Consider the following 24,088-nt stretch of genomic DNA (forward strand, 5'->3'; position numbering starts at 1 on the left):
CTAAAGGCTGTCTACCTATCTTGTTAAAAATCTGTGTTGGAAACAGGATAACAGAGTCAAGTTATGGGGGTGATTTGGACCAATTCAATGTAGACTTATATTAGGTAACTCCAAAAATCCCCTTGTAGATGCTCTTGGATTTGAGAACCCAGTGAGGCCACCCTGGTTATTGGTTTCTTTCTTTTTCTTTTTCTCAATAAAATCCTGAATGACTGTCTGGATGTTAAAACATTTATAGCTGTACAAAGAAGCATATGACTCCATCTAATAAGTGCCTGTCAATCATCAACTTCTCTAATTGCCATATGGATAAAGAGGTGGGGATTGTGACGTGTTACTGGAAGATGAAGACTATATGGAGGAACCCAGGCCTGAGAGGCAAACTCGGAAACATCATCACGATGCCTCTCCGTGGATAGTGTCACCCTTGTACTACAGAACTCTGGGCAGCTGTTTCCTTCATGTTTACCCCCACGAGGAAAACCCAACTAGCACTGAACCATCGCACGCTCTGTCTAATTTCTTTCCCTGTCCATCTAGGCAGAAGAGGTCACAATGAGGCCCAGTAGTGAGACTTCTAGGCAGCCTTGTTCCTCTGTACCATGGGCCTGCTGCAAAAGAAGTGGAGGGACTAAGCCTTCCTCTTATGTAGGTACTTCTTCCCTACCATCATTGCTCCTCTGCTTCCACAGGAAGGAAACCGAGGCTCAAGAGAGAGATTCCATGGCTTTCTCCATCAGGTACTAGAGGCAAGCATAGGTTTCAGGGTGTCTCTGACACTCAGTCCAGATCTCCTCAGTCCTGCCTGAGGACCACTAGGGCAAATGGTATCACTTTTAGGATTGGTTTTTTACCAATAAATAGTCAATAACCCATTGTCCTGCACTGCAGGCAATAACTAACGATGGGTTTGCCTCTGGGACCAGAGATGGTGAGGAGGGAGCACAGTGGAGATGCTCCTTGGTCACGTGGGTTTCCTAGTCTACAGAACAAGGCTGCACAATCACCACTGAGCACTCCATACGTGGCAGCCTGTGACTTCCCAAAGACATCTGGAGAGGCCACACACCAAGTAGTTGCGTGTCTTGATGGTTTCCAGGACTCCTTCCTGTCTTCAATCTGTCTGACCATGACAACTGTTGAGTGCATTTAATTGGTCCTTTGATGCTTTCTGGGCCTCCAACAAATACCCTGAGCTTTTGCTGGATCACATGTTGGCAGGAGTTGGCAGCTGACTGAGAACTGGGCCCTGACACAGAATGGGAAGGGGTGGGGATTAAAGCAGAAAGGCACAGATGGGAGGGGCAGGAGGTACCCTCCCTGCAGCTCAAGGGTGAGGTGAGTCCCCCCTCCCCCATCTTCATCCACGAGGGGCCTAAGGCACAGAGGAAGAGAAAGAAAAGGGTAGTGACAGCACAGACGGGGACGATGGGGGGGACAAAAACCACCACAGGCTCTTTGATCTTAATTCATTTTATTCTACAAAATGCTACTCAATGGAAAGTGGGAAAGCTAACAACAACAACGAGAACATAAAACAAAAATAAACCCCAAGGGAAAATAAGTTTTAATATGTTCTTTCCTCCATAGCAGCAAGCTTCTCCCGACAAGCTTTTCTTAGTGCAAATACTGTAGGCTTGTGTCACGTACAGCACACAGAACAACACAATGCGCACCACCAGAGATGCTTCCGAGCAGGGATACTCCTCAATTTTGAAAACTATACAAAGATTTTTGAGCATACGGTCCTGCCTGGAGTTTGACTAGAGAGGGCCCTCCAATAGGCCCGTTTCACCATTACTTTAAAAATAGGGGACAAAAGGTGCCCAGAAAGGTCATTAGAATTCCCCACGGAGCCATAAAACCTTGTACAACTCATTTGCCTCCAGGGTCGAATAGCAGACTTCACTTCACGTCATCGACATATCCCAAATACAGATACACAGAGCTTGAGTTTCCACTACATACCAAAATACGATATATACACCTCCCACTGCAAAAGGAACCCTGATACCTAGTCTTTTTACAGTTGAATATTTTCTCCCTCAAAATCAAGTAACCACGAAGTAAAATAAATGGAATATTTTTTTTAATCATACAGAGAAAGTTAAGTTTTGAGAGACAGGGCCAGGGTTTTTCATTGTGTTCTCGTACAATGTAGTTAAGATTTCTTAGAACCGCTGTCCCCAGAGGAATGACAATCAATCTTTAAAAACAGAACCTTGGAATACAGTTTATACAGCACAAGTCCACAAGTCACTTTAGAAACAAACAAACAAAACAAAGCATCATTATCCTAAGTTAGAAAAAAGGAGTGTGTGTGGGGGGGCTGAGTACTTTAATGCTATCTGTTTCTATTCAGGCTTAGAACAACACAAAGAAGATGTAAACATTTAAAATAAATAATAAAATAAATGTCAATTTCTTCTCCCCTTTCCCTTCCCATACCCTCTGTGAAACTTTGACCCAGCTCTTCCTGAACATGTTGTCAGCACTGGACAAAGACCAACATTCTGTGAGGCGTGGTCAGGCCAAAACACTAGAAGCATGAGAAGACACCAACTTAGCAATGGGACACTTGTTTTCCTTCTTTAAAAAAAAAAAAAAAAAAAAAAAAAAAACAACAACAAAGCTGCAGGAGGATACAAGCACACGCTCACACGTGTAGGAATACGAATGCAAACACACGCACACACAAACAAGCACACACGAGCCCCGCCCCAGTCAATAAATAGTGAGATGCTGGCTTAAAGATGGGTGTCAGGACGACTCAAGCAGAACGCGGCAAGACCCCTTTACTTACGTGTAAAGAAGAAAGCCATACACACCACATGGCCTATTGGTCCACAAATTCTATGAGAACTCAGTTGCCCCTTCAGTCACCTGAGGAGCATAGGCCAGGTGGGAGGAGCCTGACGGGGGGAGGAGCCTGGGGTGGGCAGATGCTGCCGGGGTTGGGGGATGAGTATCTGAGAACCACCAGACTTAAGGCAACTCCCACCTGAGGTCTGAGAAGAAAGCCCTCTCACCTCCATGTGTTTCTGTTTAGCCATTACTTGGGACTTCTAGGAGACGGCCCCTTAGTTCCATCTTAAAAGAGGATAAATATAAAAGTGCCTCTCAGTGCCTGGCCCACAGTGGGTGCTCATTCCTTTCCTCCCTACATGAATACCTGCTCAGGGAAGGAAGTCACCGTGAAAGGTAAATGGTGACACCTCAAGGAACACTTTTGCTCTCTTGGGAAAATTGGGAGAAACGAATCTGGATGCTTCACACAACCTGTCCCTCTTCCACACTCGGAGACAAGGGGAAGCAGACTCGGGGTCTCTCCCCCGCAAGGAAACCAGTTGCTTGCTGTTGGCTCCCCTCACTGGGGCCACGGCTGTCCCTAGATAGCCAGCTGGAGGGAGGGCTGTTCTCACAGAGGCTGGGTGGCCATGAGGACTGTGTTTCATGCTAGCTGATTAAGGAGTGCCTGCCCTATGCCAACCCAGAGCTGCTTACAGTCCAGCCCAAGTTCACGTCAGCTGAGGACACACATGAGGAGATGGGACACCTTGTCTGAGCACAAGCACCCTTCCGGGACCCCTGCTCCCTGAACTGGAGACAGGACAGCAAGCCAGGCGCCTGACTCCAGAGCACAGGTATATGTGTGAGTGACATGTATGGGAAGGGACTTGACAGAGAGTCAGAAGAAAGCCAAATGAGGTTCCTCTCACAGTTTGGGTGTGAACATCCAGCTGTCCCCTTAGAAATCTGTCTTTGGAAAGCCATGGAGTCTGTAGGATGGAGCAAGCAGGTCAGAAGGGGAAAGGCCTCAGAGGTCTGAGGCCCAGGTTAGTTGGCTGTGCCTTCTGGAACTGATGCCAACACAGCTTGAAATGTGAAGGGAGAGCCAGACTCGGGGAGGGGGGTCTTAGGAGTGTCCAACTGGGGCACCAAGTCACGGGGCCTGTGACCAGTGTTGCTATCCATGCTATGGAGATGGAGCAGAAAGGGGCTTTGGGAAATAAGAGAAGAAAAGCAGGTTTGCTTCAGAAACACCCATAGGCATGAGGAGGGAGAGAGCTCCCGCCTGGCTTGAGATGATAGATGTTTCTCAACTGAGGTCACCCCTGGGTATTGACCCAACTCTTGCTACTCCTGCCCATCTCCTGTTTCTAGGAGGAGTCTAAGGTCAGGAAGCCATCTGCTCTATCTCCTCAGGAGAACCCCTCTCAGCGCCTCTGGGAGATCAGACTGGCAGAGTTAGAGCCAGGACATACGGGACAGAGCATCTGGAAATTATTCTGAACACCTCCCTCTCTACCCAGCCAACCCCTGCCCCCGTCTCTTTCAGCTCCGCTGGGCTGTGCGGGCTTCCCACATGGCTCCTGGATCCTGTGTATTCTGCATGTATGTCAGTAGGTCATGGGATCAAATCATGGCCGGCACATGTGAACTCGGGTTGAGAAAGACCTATGTCTGTGAAGATCTATGAAGTTGTCTCAGTCCTCTCAAAAGTCAGAGTTTTCACCACAGGGCTTGGTTCAAGTAACATGGCTTCAGATAAGATCTTTAGAGTGGAGACACTAGGTCAGAGCATGAGCACTAGAGACCAGTTCTAACCGGACTCCACCTCCCACACCTGTGTGAGCATGCAGTAAGGAGACAGCGAAGGGATGCGGGGGCAGGAGTATGCCTTTGCTGGAGGCCAGGACCGCCAGGAGAAGCATAGCTTTTCTGGCAGTGCGAAGGAACACATGCTAGCTTAGCTAGAATCGGCAGAGACACCCCAAGCCCTAGCAAGACTGGCTCAGACCAGTGACTCCCAACTGGCCTACCGGGTCAGTAGGTCACTCTGGGGTGGGCCACAGAAATATCAAAGGAAAAGCATTCATTCATCAATGGCAGGGACCACTGAGAGCAGGGGAGGGGGGATTCCCACACCTCGCTGATAGGAGAGCAGCCAGGAAAGGTTAGGGACCTGGGGGCTGCTGCTGCAGACAAAAAACCACAGCCCCACACATCACCCCAGCTACTCTACCTGGGGTTGGAAGAGAAGCCATTAGGTCAAAATTGGGGGAGGGTCAAGGCCCACACTCATTCAATATCTCTAGGTGGCGTCACCCTGAGAGCTGGGGAAGGGCAGGACCCCGCCGGGCTTCGGAGTGGTGTGTTGTTCCGAGGAAGGGGTACCTCCTTGGTCTGGAGAGAAGAGTCCAGCGCAGAATGGCGAGGCAGTAATTACAGGAGACGCTCTGCCCAAGATGTCAGGTAAGGGAAGCTCACTAGGACAGCCACGTGGCTTTGTTGGCACTAATCCTGGCTTGGTAATTAGGCGTTTGGCAAACCCAACCTGTGTCCTGGTTGTCGGCACTTACACCCCGTCTTCTGGCCAGGCCGATCCTCCAAGAGGCGGACATCTCTCTCCAAGGCTGGGGAGGAAAGGTCCTTGGTGTAGCCCGGTGGTGACCGCAGCACCTGTAGAACTCAGGGAGCCCGCTGGTGGTCTGAGCCGGCAGTGCGCTGGGGTGTGTGGGAAGGGAAGGTTCAATAATATTGCACTTTGACTGTCCCTTCGGGACATGTCCGCCCCAGCGGAAGAGTCACCTGCTCCCCCAGCTCCAGAAATAAAAGCGCTTTAATATCCAGACCACCCAGATGAAATGTCATGGCAAATCTCATAAAAACCCAGAGAGAATGGAACTGATACTGGGGGGAGGGGGGGGAGGGGAAACCGAAAGGCACTGAGCATGCTTGGTGGGGCAGGAAAGGACACCATCACTCCAGAGACAACAGCATAACAAAGGGACAGGAACCATCCGGGCCAGCTCCAGGTGCTTCAGAAGCAGGAGAGATGTCGGAGTCCACCAAACCAAGTTCTCCTCAGCTTCTCAAGAAAGAGGATTTGCTTGCAAGATGAATGGGGGAAGGGGGGGGGGGGTCCCAGGGCTTCTAAGAGATCAACCAGTGCCTCACCACTAAGTCCCATTGGGTCCCCAGAGCCAAGGTCCCCCTATTGCCCTCATGACCCTGGAGCGCTTAAAGGTACTGGTCCCCGGGAAAGGTGGCAATGATGACGACTCCTCCAGAGCTGGCCAGAGTAGCACAGGGTTACAGGGCCAGCAGTGTGGGGGAGTTCAAGGAGTCTGAGGACTGGTCCCCACTGCTACTGCTTCTGCGGTGAGCCTTGGAGCAGGACTCCGAGGGTGACGCAGGTGACTCCTGTTCCAGGACACTGGGGTAGGTGAAGACAAGGTTTGAGGTGCCTGGAGTGATGGCAGGTGTGGAGGTCACCACGATGGGAGTGTGCAGAGGCTCTTCCCCATAGAAACCACCCCCAGCAATGCTGATGGGCTTGATGACAGAGCGCTGGGTCTTGTCCATCCCTACCACTGAGGAAGAGGGGCTGTCCTCTTCAAGCGGTTCCTGCTTCACCACCACGGCGCCCGCACCACGCATGGGCTGCAGCCCAGAGGTCGGGGGCGACCGGCGCTCCTCGGGGCTGATTTTGCACACGGGGCCGTGGGCCACCAACATGAACTCCAGCTTTTCCTTCTCCTTCTGTAGCTCAGCAATCTCTTTCTGCAGACCAGACTTCTCCTCCTCCAGCTCCTCTGTCTCCTGTGAGGGGAGAGAAGGGTGTAAGGGACAGGAGCCTACGGGCTGACCTGAGGGATCCACAGTGTCCTCAGGTGACCTACCACAAGCGTCTCACACACCTAGCCGGAGAGCTAACTGGCTGTGAGTCACATGGAGGCTCACAGTCCCTTTTATTTCTGAAGGAGGAAAGTTGGCTTGTGGGGCAGGCGAGCTAACCTCTGGAGCCGCTGCAATTGAGCACTTACTATTCCACTGAATTATGGCCTCAACCCTCCAGGAGTTTCTGAAAGCAGATGTTATCATTGACCCATTTTGAAGACGAGGAAACTGAGGCTCTGTGAAGTTATAGAGAAACGCATCTGCCTGGAGTTTTAGAGCTGGCGGGGAGGGTTGGCCAGATTTGAATCCCAGTGCATCTGATTCGAGTCTCCATGCTAGCTAGCTACTGCACTGAACCCTCAGGATGCCAGTGCTGCCTTTGGGTCCCCCAACGGGCTAGAGTGAGTGGGTTACTACTCACAGAGAAGAGGGCACTCTGCTCATTCCTCCTCTACCATTCCAGCCCACTAGTGGGCACAGATGCTGGGCTGGACGCTTCATGAGCATGAACTCTCATGTGCAATCCTCTGCCCTCAGTACTGGACCAAACAGTGCAGGGCTTACAATACACACTCACCCGATCCCTGCTGGCTCCTCCCTCCTTCCCCACATCCCTAGAGACACGATGGGACACATTTAGTTCCGCTGAGTGCCCACTAGAGGGGCACCTGACAGCCGGTAAGATGACCTGTGTAAGCCTCCACTTCCCTCCTTCACGCGCAGCCAGACACACACAGCTGTGGACTGGAGTAGCTGGGGAGCAGAGAGGCCTGCGTCACTAGTCTCCTCCCACTTTTTCTCTCCCACGGATTCCCATTCATAAATGAAGAGATCCGGGCAAGAGCTCCATTAAGCACAGAGCAGTGTATTCCGGACCGAAAACAAGAAGTTTCCGTCTGTCTCAAGGGTCTGACGAACGTCAGAGGCTTCCTGTGGAGGATGTGGCTCAGGGGCTGGGTAGCTGGGTCAGGACGTGGGGGAGGCAGAGAAGCAGGGTGTGAGACTTCTGGGAAGAGGGGAGGAAAGTAGGGAGGTCTCAGAGGAGTCCTGCTCTGGGCAGGTGGTGAGGGATGCCCTCGGGGAGTCACGGGAAGGCATGGCTCCTTGGATAAAGGCTCTGTTGAGGGCACTTCCCGTGGTGGGCTGATCATTCCCTGGTCTGCCTCGTCTGGGAAGGAAAATGTCTACTCCCATGCCCACTCTGACATCCCCACAAGCCATGAGTAAAGGCATTGTGGTTTTCACCAAGTACATATTCTAGTGAATGTGCCCAAAGGAAACCATTTAAAGCAGATACATTGTACCTGGAAGGATAAAATAGATTCTAAATCTTGCTACTAGTGAGTCACCATGTGAGGACTGAGGACAAACTCTTCAGCTCATCTGCTCTCTCTGAGAGCATTGTGTCCCAGGGAGTCAGCACTGGCTTGGGAGCTCCTCTACCAGATGTCCTGTCCTTCCTTTAGGACCAGACACAGAAGGAAGTTACAGGACATTGGTCAGGCCAAGCTTAGAAGAGGGAGGGGCAGGACCATAGGTCCTCCGGGTCTGGGCAATTAGGGAGCATAGGAGAGTGACTCACAAGGACAGAATAGAGCTCTCAGCTCGCCGGCCGCCGTAGAGGTGGGAAACCTCCCTGCCAATGAAGGCTAGGCAGAAGCTCCAAAGAAATGTAACTAAACTGGCATGTGACCTGTCTGCAATAGGATGCTTGCTCCCACCCCACTCAAACCAACCAGGGTGCTTCAGCCAGGCTGGGCCACCTTTGCTGGTTTTGGGTGTGGGGGCAACTGGAACCCCAAGAAGGAGCCATGGAGAGGCTGCTATTGATGTGCGTGCACCCAGGCTCACTGGAACTGTCAACCCTTACCCAGAAGCCCCAGGGGAACTGAGAACAGAGTGCACTCAAGTGCTGAGTGAGAAAACACACTGGCCCAAAAAGGTGGTCCTGCCTCTCTCCAGACCCACACAGACGGCAGAGGCCGATTCACATACATTCATTTATCCATTCTCCTGACTTCCAGCCCGCATTTAACATTAATGTTGACCCATGTGCTCAAAAGAAAGGGTGTTCCGTCTCTCCTGACTCGTCGGTTTGACACTTAGAAGGATGGGACTGAAAGGGCAGGAGCCCTGCTGCCCACAGTCCACCCAGGGCAACCCCGCGCCACACATGGCTCCTCACCGCTTGCAGCTTCTCTGTCAGCTCCCGGCGACGGTTCCGACACTTGGCTGCAGCCAGCTTGTTTCTCTCCCGCCGGATTCGACGCTTCTCCTCTTCTTCAGGAGACAGCTAGAGAGGCCAAGGTGAAGAGTCATGATCAGAGTGGTGGGGAGGGTTCACAGCAGTTTTAAAAAGCCATATGGTAAGACCTACAACCTGTCCTTTGAGAACCGGGGAGGAAAGAGACAAGTAGGCAGGCTCGGAGAGCCTAGGGCATGTGTCCCTGCCTGGAGGGAGCTTGTTGGTGGATCTGCCCTGGAAGGTGACGCTGCACATTTAAAGGGACAGCAGAACAAGAGTTGGTAAGGAACTCAGGGGCCCTGCACCAGGGCAGGATTAGTCTGTCAGCTCTGATTCGAAGCCTGGGCTAAAGAAGAGTCCCCTCCAGCCAGCTAGGCCTGGCCCCACCTGCTTTGGCTGCTTCCTCCAAAGCCTAGCTAATCACCCCTCACCACCCACCTTTGATTATGTAGAGTCTCCACACAGGTGAGACCCACCCATGGGGGTTTGTACCGATACACTGTCATTAATGGGGGGCCATGGGTACCACTCTATTCCCAATCCTCTGCCAACTTGAGTGAGGAGCTCCCTGAGGACTCCTTGGGAGCCTGCCTCAGTGCTAGACTAGGCAAGAAAAAAAGCAGCCTAGACATAAAAGCCCCACCGACCAGTCTTTCCGCTTATTTGACAGTGGCTGTCTATTATTATGGGACATAATTTCAGGAGTTGGGGCTGTGAACTAAAGTAAACCCCCCTGCGAAAAGATCAGGAATTAGCTCCTTCTGGCAAACCAGCCAGAGACTCTTAACTCTGTCCACACACACTGCCAGGGAGAGGGCCACGGGCTAAAGCACAGCTCAGGGGAAAGGGAAGGCCTTCCCGTTTAGCTACCAGACAGATGTATGTCTACTGTGTGCCTATGTTTTGCTAGGGGCTTCAAAGAGTCTAAGCATGACTTGACCGGAGTCCTGCCTTTAAAGGACACCTGGGGGAAAAGCTGAAGCTACCCCAGAGAGAGAGGCTACCTAACTACAGACACACCATGAGGAACAAGTCATCTGTGGTAGCTGGGCCCAGGTCAGGACCCCAGGAAGCTCCCTCCCACTCTGGCAGTCCGTGGCTGCAAAGTCCTGAGCAGCCAAGAAAGGCCTCAAAGTGGATAAGTCTATTCCAGCCACACAGAGACGACCTACTGGAGGTCACGAGACCACTCAGCCAAGACCTACTCCCAAACCTGTCTTGGGTCCAAGTCTTACAAAGTTAGTTACCAAGAAAGTCTGTGTTCTTGTGGCAGTCCTGGGTTGAGGTTACTTAACAGGCCCCTGGACTCCACTGAAGGCCCAGAACCCCCCTCCTTTACTGCAAAAAAAAAAAAAAAAAAAAAAAAAAAAAAACCTAAGCAGGCCTTCCTCCTACCAAGGTAACTTTTAGCCTTAGAAGTCTCTCCCTGTCTGGGGAGGTGTGAGGCAACTGTGGGCACTGTCGCCATAGGAAATGTTCTGGGGTGGTGAGATCAACGTGGTTACTGCTTGAGTGTTGTTAGCATCACCAGGGACCCACCCACAAGCCACACACACCCTCCCCTCCCTTCTCCTCAGTCCCCACCCTGGGCTCAGAGGAGCCTTCTGGGCAGGCTCTGGAGGAGGCCAGGAGGCCAAGCTGACTCCTGGGACAAGCCTTGGGGTAGAGAGGGAGGAGGGGGTGGAAATAAGCCACAGAGAAAGCACTAAAGTCAGGAACCCCAAGAGCCAAGGTTCTACCATGAGGCCGCCACAGAAAACAGTGTGATGTGGTTAGCAGTCCTCTGAGCTCCTGAGTGATCGGCTCTCTCCCTCCCTACCACAAGAGGAAGGATGTCTCCAGACAGTTGATCTTGAAGCACACCGAGGTGGTGTGGTATCAAAAACATCCAACTGAAGGTCAAGGTGGTAGATCCCAGTCTCTGGGCAGGCCCCTTCCTTCTAGATCTCATCTACGAGCTAGGTTCAGGGGGAAAATTCGGAGGCACCCTCCTCAAGGTCCCCCCTCCCCCCGGGTGTAAACTTCTGAATGCAGTGTGAAGTAGGACCAGTGGACAAAAAAATGTGGGACACGCCATGCTGCAATGCCAGCCCACAGGAGCCTGGATGCCACTTAGCATTGTTTTTATATTTATATAGTTACATATATTATAGATTATATTTTTATATTTATATCCCGAAACAATCTGGCGATGAAGCTTTGCAACATGGATACAGCGTTGGGAGCTCAATTACAAAGAACAGTGTGGTCACTACTACAATACCTGTAACCTGTGACTACTGGAAGCCCCCAGAAGGGGCCACTAGCTCCCCAAAGGCAGGCAACTGTCCCTCAGTGTCTACAACACACAGCCCCCCCCCCCCAGCTCTGTACTGTGGCCCCAATGTTAACACCTATTGGTCATGAAGTTCTTTTGTCTTCAGATTAACACAGTTCCTGGGGAAGCTTCCAGGTCCTTGGGGTGGGAGTCCTGTAACTCAGGGCACTCTTGGGACTACTGGCTCTGGGTCCAGCACTATGCCCTGTTAAAGGTGCTAGGATATGGTGGACCATGGGGACCCTGGAGATCCCGGAGTAGAAACAGGCAGGAGCCGGAGTAAAGGCTCCATGGCTAACAAGGCTCTCTCCGATTCACATTTCATCTAAAAAGGAACACACACTGCTGAAGGGCTCCCTTCTCTAGGTTCACAGAGGCACGGCCTCGTGGGAGGGGCACTGTGATGGGAGACAGATGAGATCTTCGAAAGCCTGCATCCTTCCTTCCAAGTCAGTTCTCTCTCAAAGCTGAGCCTCCAGAGGAGGCAAAACAAGTGGAGCCTGATGTGTGACCTCTATCTCCCCCAATAGCTGAACGGACTACTCGGGCCCAGGTCACGATACTTCCGGAACACACATTCCAGGAACCAGAAGAGGACGGCAGCTTTGATGTAAAGGTCTGGACACATGGTGCTCATAGCCCTGCCCTGTGGCTCTCACCTAGTGGCTTCCACTCGGGACCGGGGCAGGGCACTACTGTAGGAGCCATGACAGCTCACATTCACTGAGTTTATACTCACTAAGTGTTCCCCAACTCAAGAACTCCCCCAAGCACCAGCCCAGTGAGGGAGTGTTCGTGAGGCCTGCCCTCCCCCAGCTACCAACGTGGTTCTTCTCCACTAGCTAGGGGCATACCTGCTCATCTCTCCTTCTGCGGCCCACGGTGGTACCAATGGTCTTGATCACGCCGGGTCTGGGGAGAGCCATGTGCCCAGGGACTGAAGCCAGGCCTGGCAGGGGGCTGTAGGGGTGTGAGCGTGGATAAGGGTTGGACATGGAGGTAATCACTGTGGGCTGGACCATCCACTGCAGGTCCTGGCTGGTGGTGATGGCGTTGATGGTGGGGATGAAGGCACTGCCCGAGCCAGGCATATCTACCCGGAACTTCTGAAACAAGGAGAAAGACATGACGCTGAGCCGAGGGACAACAGACTAGGACGAGCTGAGCCAGAGCCAAGGTCAAAACCTACAGACTTCGGGGTTAAGGGTTGATGGCAAGGTCAGAACCCAGGTGGGCTTCCCTGGACAAGTCCCACATAGACAAAAAGCCGATCTTACCCATCCCTGGTCTATGTGTCAGACCTGTTCCCTGCCTGGAGTCCTGAAGACTCCATTCGCAGGGGCTCCGGGAGGATGCAACCACGTCCCAAGTGACTTCCAGGACACACGTGAGGCTGAGCCACTCACAGTCACCCTACAGCCCTCCAGGCTATCTACAGGATGTTTCGCCTTGGCCTCCTGGGGCCTCTGAGTCACCTACCAATTATTCCCCAGGGTACTGGCTCAGGACACATTTCTTAGAGATTTACACAGCACTAGATCAAGAGAGACCACTACAAGTATATTGTGTCTGCTCTTTGTCACTTTCAAAGGAAGTTCATGATGATCCTATATGCCTGGAAGATCAAGGTCAAGTCGAGAAGGCTGAAACTTCTGCTGTTCATTAGAGTCTACTATCAGGGAGTGGGACTGAAGCCCATGGGTCTGACTTTGTAACCAGAGTTCCTCTTTCTGTCTTCGACCCTCCTTCTTTGCCTTCACTGGCATCTTGCTTGGGGCAGACGCACTGTGCCTGTCACTACCATCGACATATCTATCTACCTGGGCTCACAGATGTGTCTGCGGGAAAACGTTGGTGCTGCCAGCTCAGAGGTTCAAGATTCAGAGCTCAGTGAGCTGCGGGAAACGGTCTGTTTCAAACCCAACAAGACCAAACATCAAAGCACCACACATCAGGCCTCTCAGCTACCGCATTACTGTTAGGCTCAGAGCCTGGGCCCTACAGCCCTAACTAGCCAGGCTCCACACCCCTCGCCAGTAGGCCAAGTAAACAGTAATCGAGGAAAACAGAAAAGGGAGATTTAGTCAATGAGACCATATTAAGAGAAGGGGCACAGAGGCCCAATGACTCCCCAACCTGTCTACAGAGTCCGGACACAAGATTGAAGTTTAAATAGAGGGCAAGAGGCACGTAGCCTTTGTCAAGATGTGGTCCTGTCCTCATCACCGTCTCCAGTCTGTCCTGCGAGATGCTCTGACAGGTTGTCATTCTGGGTAGAGAGCCTTCCAGGGAGTCAACACAAATCCAGTTTCTTGGTGACCATTGTTTCAAGGGTCCGATGACCAAAGGGAGGGGCACAAGTGTCTCTCTAGAACATCTTCCCTCCCACCAGAATGGCTACAGCTGGCCTCGAGCCTTCTCCAGGACAGCTCCTGAAAAGTAAGAGAGGCCAAAAGGGAAGCCCCTCCCATTTCCAGCATTTCAGGAGAAGGCTGTCTACGGACCCGGTCAAAAGCCCACCCTCAGATGATCTGCGTTCGAAAGAACATCTCACGGGGAAAATGATGCCAGTCATAATAGCTACCACTTACACAACGCACAACACCATGCTAATGTCTTGCCTAGATTACCCGATTAATTCTCCCTCCGAGGTAAGTACCATATTATCTTCATCTCAGAGGCAGAAACAGGCCGAGAGACTCCAAGCCACTTATTTAAGGCCATATTGTTGCTAAGCAGTGGGATCAGAGTTCAAACCCAGCTCAGAATGACTGAGACTTGTTGAACTATCTTGGTTGTTGAGGCTCCTCCACCACAGACATTTCTCTAGCCTTCTTTCTTCCTCAAATGCTTGAGTCCACTCAGTGCCGAGGGCCCTTTCAGGCCCCGCCTCTCACGAAGGAGGTCTAATAGATTGGTTCCACCCAAAAGGAAACCCTGCTATCATTTGCCCAGGCACTATAGTAGCCCCCAACTGGTCTAGTTAAAGCAACCAAGCAACAAGCCACCTCTGTTGTCTGTACCCCTGCTGATAACATCGCAAGTGTGAAAAGAAAGAGAAGCCTACAGACCCCACACTGCATCTGGCCGAGCTGATCCTGCCACCCACCTGACTCCAGGCCCTGTGGTAGAATGCCACTGCCTCACTTCCCAGATTGCTCCAGTGCATGAAGGCTCTCCTGCGCGATGGATTGTGGGATTTTATCAGGGAGGTGGCTCAGGACAATGGCTTCTAGTCAATCTAGCCAGTTTCAGAGTTATACCACTGAAGGCAAAGGGAAGTAGGGTTGGTTTTGGTTTTAAACCAGGAGTTGACCGAAGAGAAACAGGTATGCCAGGCTTGGTGGTTCATGATTCTAAATGCCAGCTCTTCAAGAAAGTTGAAGCAGAAAAACAAAACAAAACAAAACAAAACAAACAAACAAACAAAAGATCCAAGGCCAGCCGGGCAATGGTGCATGCCTGTAACCCCAGCACTCAAGAGGTAGAGGCAGCCAGATCTCTGAGTTTGAGGCCAGCCTGGTCTACAGAGCGAGTTCCAGGATGACCAGGGCTGCACAGAGAAACCCTGTCTCAAAAAACTAACCCTTACCCCCAAAATAAGTAAGATCTAAGGCAAGCCTGAGCTACAAAATGAATTCAAGGCCAGCCTGGGCACCTCAGTGAGACCCCGTCTCAAAACAGAAAAAGGACTAGAGCATTTATTTAGCACGAGGACCCACGTTCAGTCCCTAGTACCATGGGCACGAGGACCCACATTCAGTCCCTAGTACCATGGGCAGGAGGGAGCGGGGCATTTCGTGTGGTCAGGTGTGTGGAAAGCAGGTTAGAATGTCTTGAAATGGAGAAAGTGTGTGTCTGGAGCTGATTATAAGAAGGTAGAAGTGTGTCACAAACAGTGGGCATGGCTAAGTGTGTGCAGGAGCACTGAGGTTCAGACAGTGAATTTTCTCTGGGCTACTGGGGGAGGCATAGAGACTTTGCTTGGTGTCCTGAGGTCCAGGTCTGAGGCCTGGTTTGAACAACTCTGCTCTGAGCCCATCCCTGAGGACCCAATCCTGGGACAAAAGCAAACATATTGATTTTGAACTTCCTGCATTGTTACCAGGATATAAGTCACAGCGACTGTAATCACAGGCTGCAAGGCAATCAAGGGGTTCTCAGCCCTGCCTAAGAATATTCCGAGGAGCTTGTAAAAATCACCACCGTCGAAGCATCGTCATTAGAGTCGGAAATAATTGGTCAGGGGTGGAGTTCAACTACAGGTACTTTTTCGAACTCCAAGGAGATTTTATTATAATACGCAACCAGGGTAGAAAAACATTGCCCCAAACAAATGGAAGGCAATACAAACCATCACCATCGCCGCCACCACCGTCAGCATCACGTCACCCCCATAATGTAGGTCTGTGTATATTGCACAGGCTAGCTCTTGGGAGACTTGCCAGCTTCTACTTTTGGAAGCACCCAAATTTTGTATTCCATTTCTCTCCCCGCGAGACAGGTCCTCAGACAGAAGCAAAGCTGAAGCACCCAAGTGTAAGGGCCTAATGTGACCACCTCGTTGGGGGCAGCTGTCGGTTCTTTTCAGGAAATTATCTAAGAAACATGCTCATTCTAAAGAACAACAGCAGGTTTGTTTTAGGCTTGGGGAAGGAAGCAGAAAACCCAAAGCCAGCTGGAAGACTGAGATTCCTTAGGGATGGGCAGGTGCCACCCGGACCGGCCCCTCTCGGGCCCCCTAGCTCACACACACACACACACACACACACACACACACACACACACAGAGCTTCCTGGCAGACTCCAGCCAGATTCCTTGCAGCGATGGCTTGGTCTAGACAAAACAAGGTGGCAATAAAAACAAGGCAGGAGGTAATGACTGCCTCTGAATCGCATGTACACCTTGTTTCAGACAGAGGTAAAGCCATATGGATAACACACTGGCTCCAAACTGCAAGGAAAACAATGTCCTGTCCCCAGAGGGGACTGAGGCCCGATAAAGAAGGCTTTTGTCTCCAAAGGAGCCTCTTGGAGAGACGCACAAAAGTTTCAATTAGCTCTGGCAGATGTTTTTGTCTCGACTCCAAACATGTTATTCAGAAAGTGACACTGGGTAAGAAGGGGGAGATGGGCTTGAAGCCTGTGGTCTCAGAAGTCAGCCCGATATTCTCCTGTGCCAATAGACCAAGTGTCCTTAAAGGAGGCATGGGGTCATGGTTCCCACTGAAGGAGTTCACACTGAAGAGAAAGAAACCAAGACAGCTTTCCAGCCGTAGGAATGAGGGCAATGCTGTGAGAGTGGCCAGGTACAGGCTGGTACAGACGGGATGGGTGGAAGATGTAACAAGGGACCAAGTTCTCTTGGGGCTCTATAAGTTCCTGGAAAGTCCTTCCTTTGGGGACAGGACTGATGGAAGATGCTGGGTGGCTATATGGCATTCCCGCCTGGCAGAACACCCAAGTACTTAAAAAAAAAAAAGTGTCTCCCTGTCAACTTGTGGATGAATGCCTATAAAAGGACAAATGGCCCCCACAGACCTCCTAGAGCTGAATCTGGCAAGGTTTGCTCTAAGGAGCCGGACAGCAACCACTTGGAAGCTTTCTGGGTCACAGCCTCTGTGTTCCAGCTCTGTCCACCACTGGAGAGGGCAGCATGCAAAGAGAATATGAGCAAGCTGGCACTCCTGAGCTTCGTGCAGCATCGCTTATAGACAGTTTCTCCTAGGCTCAGGTCAGAGGAAACAAAAGAGAGGAAAGAGGTCAGCGACAAACAAACAAATGACAGAAACAGACAGAGATGACCCCTCTAAGCCAAGGAGCCAAGGGGACGGACCACACTCCACGGCTTGGATCTCCAGACCCTGCGCAAACATGCAAATCCTTACAAGCTTTGTTGTAGTCTTCGGTGTCACTCGGGAGCATTCTGTGCGTAGGGAGCAATGGGATGCTCAGTGCGTACGAGTTAAGTCAATCAGAGATCAACTCAATGGGCCAGAGAACTGTCACAGCCCTGCCGCTGCTGACTTGGAGAATAGTCTTTTGGGACTCAACAAAAGGACCCTGGGTTCAGAAGAGTCACACAGAACAAGAGCTCTGAACACCATCCCCAAAGGTGTAGATGGAGCCCCTTCCTGAGTCCCGAGCTAGGCAGACATGGTGTTTAGATAGAAGTCAAGCTTGGAGTTCCTGGTCAGTCCTTCTCGTATTGATCCTTATTGGTACCCCTGTCATGCACGACATGAACCTTTGGAGCCTATGACCTGCTCCATCAGTAAGGCAGACTTTCATCTAGGATGAAACTGGCCTTTCTCCTTTTCTACATCCTCAACATAGGAAAAGGAAATCACAACACCCCAGAAGACTGGCTTTGGAGAGAGGAAGGGAAATGCCGAATGTTCTAGCCACACTTATTCATAGCAACCTAATGAGGCGCAGCACCAACATCAAGCAAGTGTTATGTTTACTGAACACAGGGTGCCTTCCAAAGCCTATCGTACAGCATCTACACTGGCCATCACCTTGACCTCTGACCTCTCTCCGCTGAGGAAATGCCATTTATGTCACGATGGAAATGCTACCAATAACTCACAATTTCCAGACTTTTCCACCATACAAATGTATCACAGGTTACTGCACCAGTCTCTTTACCAGCTCCACTTGAGAGAAGCAGTGCAGCCTGTGGTACCTCATGTCCACAGTGAAGGAAAGCAAGGAACAGAGAGAAAAGATAGGCAGAGGTGGCTGCGGAGCTACTCCTAGATGTCCTGGATCCTTTGTTCTTTCTGGTAAAAGCCCCACGCCTGAACACTGGAGGATTCACTCAGGAACCTTTTCCTAATATCATTGATCCTCTATCCTCTGCAGCTAATAGGACCAGAGTTGGGCTCAGGCTGGCCTTGAATGCAGAGCTCCGCCTGCGAGAGATGCGATTTATCCATTCAGAAGATTCAGCAGTGAACCTATTTTTTTTCCTTTCAACACACAAACCAGAAAGTTGGCTTCTTTCATTCTCACCATCAGTATCTTATTTCTGTTTCACAAAGAAAAAGGTGTCCAAGGCATCAATAGCGGAGAGGCCGTGCCAGCAAGGGGACATTTTTGTGGGCTTTGAACTGGGGATCCTGGAGACACGGATGATCGAGACCAACACGACTTGGGGTCTCACTTATGCTGGACCAGTTTGTCCACTGAGATTCTATACTAAGACTTAATTCCAAAGACCTTTTGGTACTTTTCAAATATCAAATTCACCTTTCAAGGAAAGGTGAGTTAGCAGAAAGAATTGTCTAAATACGCTAAAAACAATTTTTAAAAAATTCCAAAAGAGCAGTTGTCGCAAAGCCTTTGAGTCCAGCAGCCTCAGTGCTCAATGAAGCGCACAGCCCCCAGGAGCAGCAAGGATGGAGGAGACAGCAGTGCGGAGTGACTTCGATGGGTAGCTCTGTGTGTGTGCAGGAAGACACACACTCAAACCGCCAAGATCTCAAATTGTATATTCACCTTGAATACTAAGACAGGCAGAAGTGCGATCATGGAAATGCTCTCTGGGTTTTGGGAAGGAAAATTCAGCCGCCACTCTCCGGCAGTTCATGGCTGCTATTTCACCCGACGGTGATGAAAAGCCAAGCGCACGTCCGTCCACCAGCAAGAATCGGGGGGACAGATACATTCCTGGGATAGCTCTCAGCTTGATCCTAATCTACAACATCTGGAAGGTCCAGGAAAAACAAAAAGCAAAAAAGAGAAAAAGCAGAAGACCCTTAATTTGCATCTTCCACTCTCCCAGCGTGAACCCACAAAGTGCTTCAAGAAAATAACACTGTGGAGGGGCACCCTAGTGAACTCACTTTTCAACCAGGGGTCACTTAAAAATAACAAAGCATCCTTTTCTTTTAAAAAAAAAAACCTTCACTTTTAATTCAAACTGTTTATAGTTAGCTATAGCTAAATACATGGCCCTTATTTGCCTTAAATAAAATGAAAAATTCTAAGAATTTGGAAAACTAACCAAGTTTCACACCCTGAGACTGGAAAAATACATTCCCAAGACCGCACTTCCAAAAATGTCCTGTAGGGGGCACTAGAGAGGTATGGTTGAGGCCGACTTGGGAAATCACAGTCATTTCTGGTAAAAGTTGTTTGATGCAAGGAATGTCCCAGCCTGGTACAGTTGGCAAAGTTCACTCTGGGGAAGTGTGTGTGCGCGGGTGTCCGTGTGTGTCCGTGTGTGTGTGTGTCCTGTTGGGAGAATGTGGCAGAGGGAAAAAAAAAAAAAAGCAGGTCTAATGTTCCTTGATTCCTAAAAAAAATATCGTGGACTTCCTCTCACAGGCCATCTAGAAACAGCAGTTTTGGAAAAGTTCTGTGTCTTGTTTTTGTTTTTCTCATGTAAAGGGGGCCTGGCTGATGAAAACAAGTTATGAAATGACCTCTGTTTGTGTAACTGGCTGGATTGCGTAATGCCAGGGCCCTGAAACCGTAACAGCCAAGGAGCAAGGCAAGGCATATATCTGAAGGTGTTATCCCAGGAAAGCCAGGAGAAAGAAAACAACAACAAAGCCAGCTCCAGGATGGGAAGGTATATACAACTATCTCCAAGAAAATTAAATTGCCAGTGATTAACCTTTGAGATTGAGATTATAGCTGCAACAGGAACTACTTTACATGTCTCCAGTCCCTGCCATATACACAAGCAGAGGTTTTAACAAGGAGTATACCTGCCTCCCACCCCACAAGTCAGTGGAACTCAGCGCTAAGACCAGGCGTTATGCAGCGGGGGGAGGGTGGGGGGCATTTGGGACTGGTTAAACAGCACATTTATTTATGGGGAACAGAGGAACTCACAAACAAGGAGACCAGGGTGGAAAATCATACCCACTTGCTCAAGAGAAACCCAGGAACATCTCACAATGATCAGTCCATCATAATGCCATAAAGGAGGAAGGTCCGGTCACTAACTGCCGGAAGGTGGTTGAGAGAATCGGTGATTACAGACTTTATCTGGTGTGTAATAAAGTTACCTTGAGCCCAGATCGGGGTGGGGTCCTAGCACAGACTTGGAAAGTAACAAAAGCTGAAGCCTATCATTGGGACCACAGAGTCGAGGGAAACCAACAGTGGGGACCAACCTCTGCTCCTCATCTCCCACCCCCCACATCAGCAAGGAGTGCCACGGTGAACCTTGGCCAAAGCGGCGTCACCTTGCCAATCCCTCTAGGTTGAGAGACTGACTTCTTACTCATGCTACTGAGCAGAATGGGTACAGGAACCTGAGAATCCCATGCATTGGTGGTTGCTAATTGCAAAATCCGCATGTGTTACAGCATGCTAGAAATTAGCTAACAGCTGCTTTTTGCTTCGGTAATGAGGCCCCATTACACACTGCTGGACGGAGCTCTCTTCCTTCGTCCGAGCTTTGGTTTCCTGTCTGATTTGCTTCCAAAACAAGGAATTGCCTCTGCTCATATCCTGGGCTCAAAGCCCTAGTGACACAGATATTCAGCCGGGGCACTGATGTCCGATCAGACTTCCCATCCAGGCCCTGCAAGCTGAGGGAAGCGCCAGGTAGGGAGGTGGCACTGTGTCAGGTCACAGTCTCAATCTCATTTAGTGAAAGAAACAGAAGAAGTGCAAAGCTCCTATGCTGACTGGTGAAGGAGAGGGAGGTGGGGTGAGGTTATTGAATTGGAAAGTGGGGGGGGGGGGACACAGGTATAAATGACTCTGACCCATTGATAAATGATGTTTGGGTTCAACACAAATCACCCCTGGGCTGGAATGCAAACATAATCAATGACTTTTCAGATAAGATTTAAAACTCATTACTTCGACAGTAAGGGTCCATTGACTGCCCCCTCCTTGAGCAGACCAGACTCTCTACAGTGGGTGCTTAGCGGGTATGGAGGGGTTAGAGAGAATACAAAGAAAAGCCATTTGGAGGGACTCACCAGACATGGAACAGTACTTTAAGAGCGGTGCCCCTCTTTTTCAGATTACAAAGAAAGACGTGTTTTTATTATATTTCCCAGCTCAGTCCATCTCTTCCTGGAAGTGCCCACCACACACACACTCCAAATCGGGTTGATTGCTGAAGGCCAAAACCAAGGCCATAACCATGAGAGTAACTCACACTGCCACCAACTTGGCTAGGAACTCCGGTGGGCTTCAGGCGGCAGAGGACCTTGTGAGTTCACGAGCTTCTCTCACAAGACAGCGCTACACAAGTCAGGAACCGCGCCAGCACACTCCCCCCCCCCCCCGTGCCTGTTTGGTACCTATAGACACGCAGATTACAGGCACAATCTCTCCAACGGAAACCAGTCTGCCTGCTTTACAAAGTTGTTTTTCTACTTCTGAAACCAAGGGATGTCTCTTTCTCCCGCTTCTCTCTGCCAACTTCTTTGCCCCAGGTACCCCCAAGCCCCTCAAGGTTCTGCTCTCCGGACAGTACAGCTCCTGCCCAACCCTCACCGGAAGCTGGGGGGGGCACAAGAGGTGTCAAGAGCCAATCAAAGCCAGCTTCTTCCTTCCTGACCTTCGCACCTGATTCCCAGAGGCAACCCTAGCCCTCCCTCCGGATCATTTGAAGGAGCCCAACCGTATTTCTGAGTTCCCAACCCTTTTCAGAAAATAGCTAAGACTGAAGGAAAACTAAAGAAGGAAGGGCTAAAAGGCCTTCGTTATAGGGTCTTTCACGGTTGGGAGGGGCTTTGGGAGTGCAAAGATTTCCTAGCCTATCCACCACCGAGAAAGGGGAAGGAGGGAAGGGAGGGGAGAGAGCTCGGAAGGAGGCAACAGGCTTCCAAGAGGGGGGCTGCAATTCCAGAATCTTTTCTGAAAAATAAAGAGGAGCGGAGGGGGGGGGTGCGGAGGGATGTTATTGACTCTTCAAGCCCACTCTCCCCTTGTTTAAAATAAAAAGTGGTGGGGTGAGTGGGGCAGAACAAAACCCCACAACTTAACAACGAGGTCCCTAACTATTTTTTCCAGCCCAGCCAAGAAAGGGTAAAGACGGAGGTTGGGGGTGCAGGCAGTGGGAGAGAAAAGTATGCCCGCGCTGCCAGGTGCACCCGGGCCCTCACGTACCTGCTGACCGCCGCCACCACTGGAGTAGGACTCGGCGTGCGCAGGAGAGCCGCTGCTGCCCCGGGACGAGGTGTCAAAGTTCCCGGGATAATCCTGGTACATGATCCGCGGTGGGGGCCGGTGAGGAAACAGGGTGGTTTTCTTCCCCGCCCTCGCCGCGGCCGCGCACAGTCTGCTGCGCGCTCGCTGGTCCACTGGCCCCGCGGCGGACTGGGCTCTTCGCTCCGGGGCTGTCCCCAACCGAGGCAGACAGGGAGGCGGCGACACTCGGGAAGTGACCTCCCGATCGCCGCGCACCGCACTTCGTTTCTGCTCTGCAAGCTCCGCGGAACCGGTTGTCCACCGGGTCCCTCCCTCTAAAAAGTCGGCGCGTCCCTCGGTCCCTCCCCTGCGCGCGCCCTTCCGCCCCCGCACGCAGCCGGAGCTCCGCCGGGACCCACGGGCTGGAGAAAAATGGGCAACGCAAAAAGACTAGGAGCCCAGCGGGTGTCGCTTGGCAGCTCTGGGGGACTCTCTTCCCAATCTCACAGGGCGCCAAAAAGGAGAAAAAGAAAAGCTGCCGGTTGGGAGAAACTTCTGTTTCCTCCTTTTAGAAAAGGAGCCAGAGAATAAACTTCCTGTGGCCAACTCGCCGCCTGAGTTTGCCGGCGACACGGACACTTGACTTAGGACAAGGCAGCGAGCGCCGGTCCAGCAGCCCTGATCGCGCCGGCGGGACAGTGCTCGTGGGGTTCCAGGCTGAGCGGTGCTGAGAGGGACGTGGCTCCGCGCCGCAGTGACCTGCACCCCGTGTCCGCTCGGGACGGGCCGGCCTCGCGCGTCTCTCCTCGCTTCGCCCTCCCTCTCTCTCTCTCCCCCTTTCTCTCGATCGCTCGCTCGCTCTGTCCCTGCCGAGCGCCGCTCGCTGTCTCGCTCTGAGCCCCTGCGCTCTGCCCGAGATGAGTCACTACAATGGCACGAGTTCAACTCCACACTCTTTATTCAGCCCCACACCATGTGGATCGACTCACGTCAACTCTAGACTCCACCTTGCTGGGAGGAGCGCTCGAGGCGGCGGGGGAGGAGGCCGGGGCGAGGAGGAGGAGGAAGAGGCGCGGGAGGGGAGGAGGCGGGCGCCTCGCTCCCCTCCCGGCTCTGCTCGCGGTGGTGCTGACGCCAGCCACACACCCCGCGCAAGGAAGGCGGGCGGTGGTGCGGGTGGGAACGCTTGGCCCTCGCACTAGAGGGGCGTCGAGGCCGCTCGGGTCCTTGGAATCTTCTCCACCCCTCCACCCCACCCCCGGGGCGCAGCGCCCTTGGTCTGTTCCATTGGCGCACGTTGCCAAAGATGGTCATTTGCGTTAGAGGACGCGAGTGCGGGTTTCCTCGCTTTCGGGTGACGTGGAGGGAGAGGGATTCCCTTGCCCGCTCCCTAGCGCGCCGCGGCCTCCCCCTCCTCCCCATCCCCACCCCAAAAGGAAGGGGCGCGGGGCGGGGCCCCGAAAGCGGCCGCGCGGGCACGGGCTCGGGGTTTTAGAAAACAGCCCAAAAGACGAGACAGGTGGCTCAGTGCGGCGCCACCGCGAGGCCGAGAGCCCGGCGCGCAGAGCCGCTCGCGGGGAGGGCGCGGCCGTGCGCAGTCGTCCGCACCCTCGGTGGCGCCGCCCGGTGCAGCGGGCGTCCTGGACGCACCAGGCACCCGCGCCGCCCTGCGGCCGGGTCTTGGTGGGGTGCGGCATGGCGCCGCCAGGCGGGGCTGGCCTGCCCATTTCCCC

At 52.0% G+C, this 24,088-nt stretch overlaps 1 protein-coding gene across 2 annotated transcripts; it reads right to left on the minus strand.

Moving 5' to 3' along the window:
* Window positions 1-1,463: 1,463 nt before the first annotated feature.
* Window positions 1,464-23,266, minus strand: Fosl2 (FOS like 2, AP-1 transcription factor subunit). Of its 2 annotated transcripts, none has more exons than XM_057777234.1 (4): window positions 22,335-23,266; window positions 12,101-12,352; window positions 8,870-8,977; window positions 1,464-6,606 (listed from the first exon to the last, which is right to left on the minus strand). In XM_057777234.1, exons 1-4 carry the CDS (start codon window positions 22,434-22,436, stop codon window positions 6,097-6,099), a joined length of 972 nt encoding a protein of 323 aa, XP_057633217.1. In that variant the 5' UTR covers window positions 22,437-23,266; the 3' UTR covers window positions 1,464-6,096. The 2 variants fall into 2 exon arrangements, with proteins under 2 accessions (XP_057633217.1, XP_057633227.1); XM_057777244.1 differs by lacking the exon at window positions 22,335-23,266 and adding an exon at window positions 21,197-21,225.
* Between the last annotated feature and the right edge of the window lie 822 nt (window positions 23,267-24,088).

Source organism: Chionomys nivalis, chromosome 1, assembly GCF_950005125.1.
Source record: "Chionomys nivalis chromosome 1, mChiNiv1.1, whole genome shotgun sequence".
Lineage (NCBI taxonomy): Eukaryota > Metazoa > Chordata > Mammalia > Rodentia > Cricetidae > Chionomys > Chionomys nivalis.

Coding starts and splice junctions, on each gene's coding strand:
- Fosl2 (XM_057777234.1), bottom strand. CDS start 22,436: ATGTACCAGGATTATCCCGGGAACTTTGACACCTCGTCCCGGGGCAGC. Junction 8,978..12,100: donor GCAGAAGGAGAGATGAGCAG/GTATGCCCCTAG, acceptor TGGCCTCTCTAG/CTGTCTCCTGAAGAAGAGGA. Junction 6,607..8,869: donor TGACAGAGAAGCTGCAAGCG/GTGAGGAGCCAT, acceptor CTCCCCTCACAG/GAGACAGAGGAGCTGGAGGA.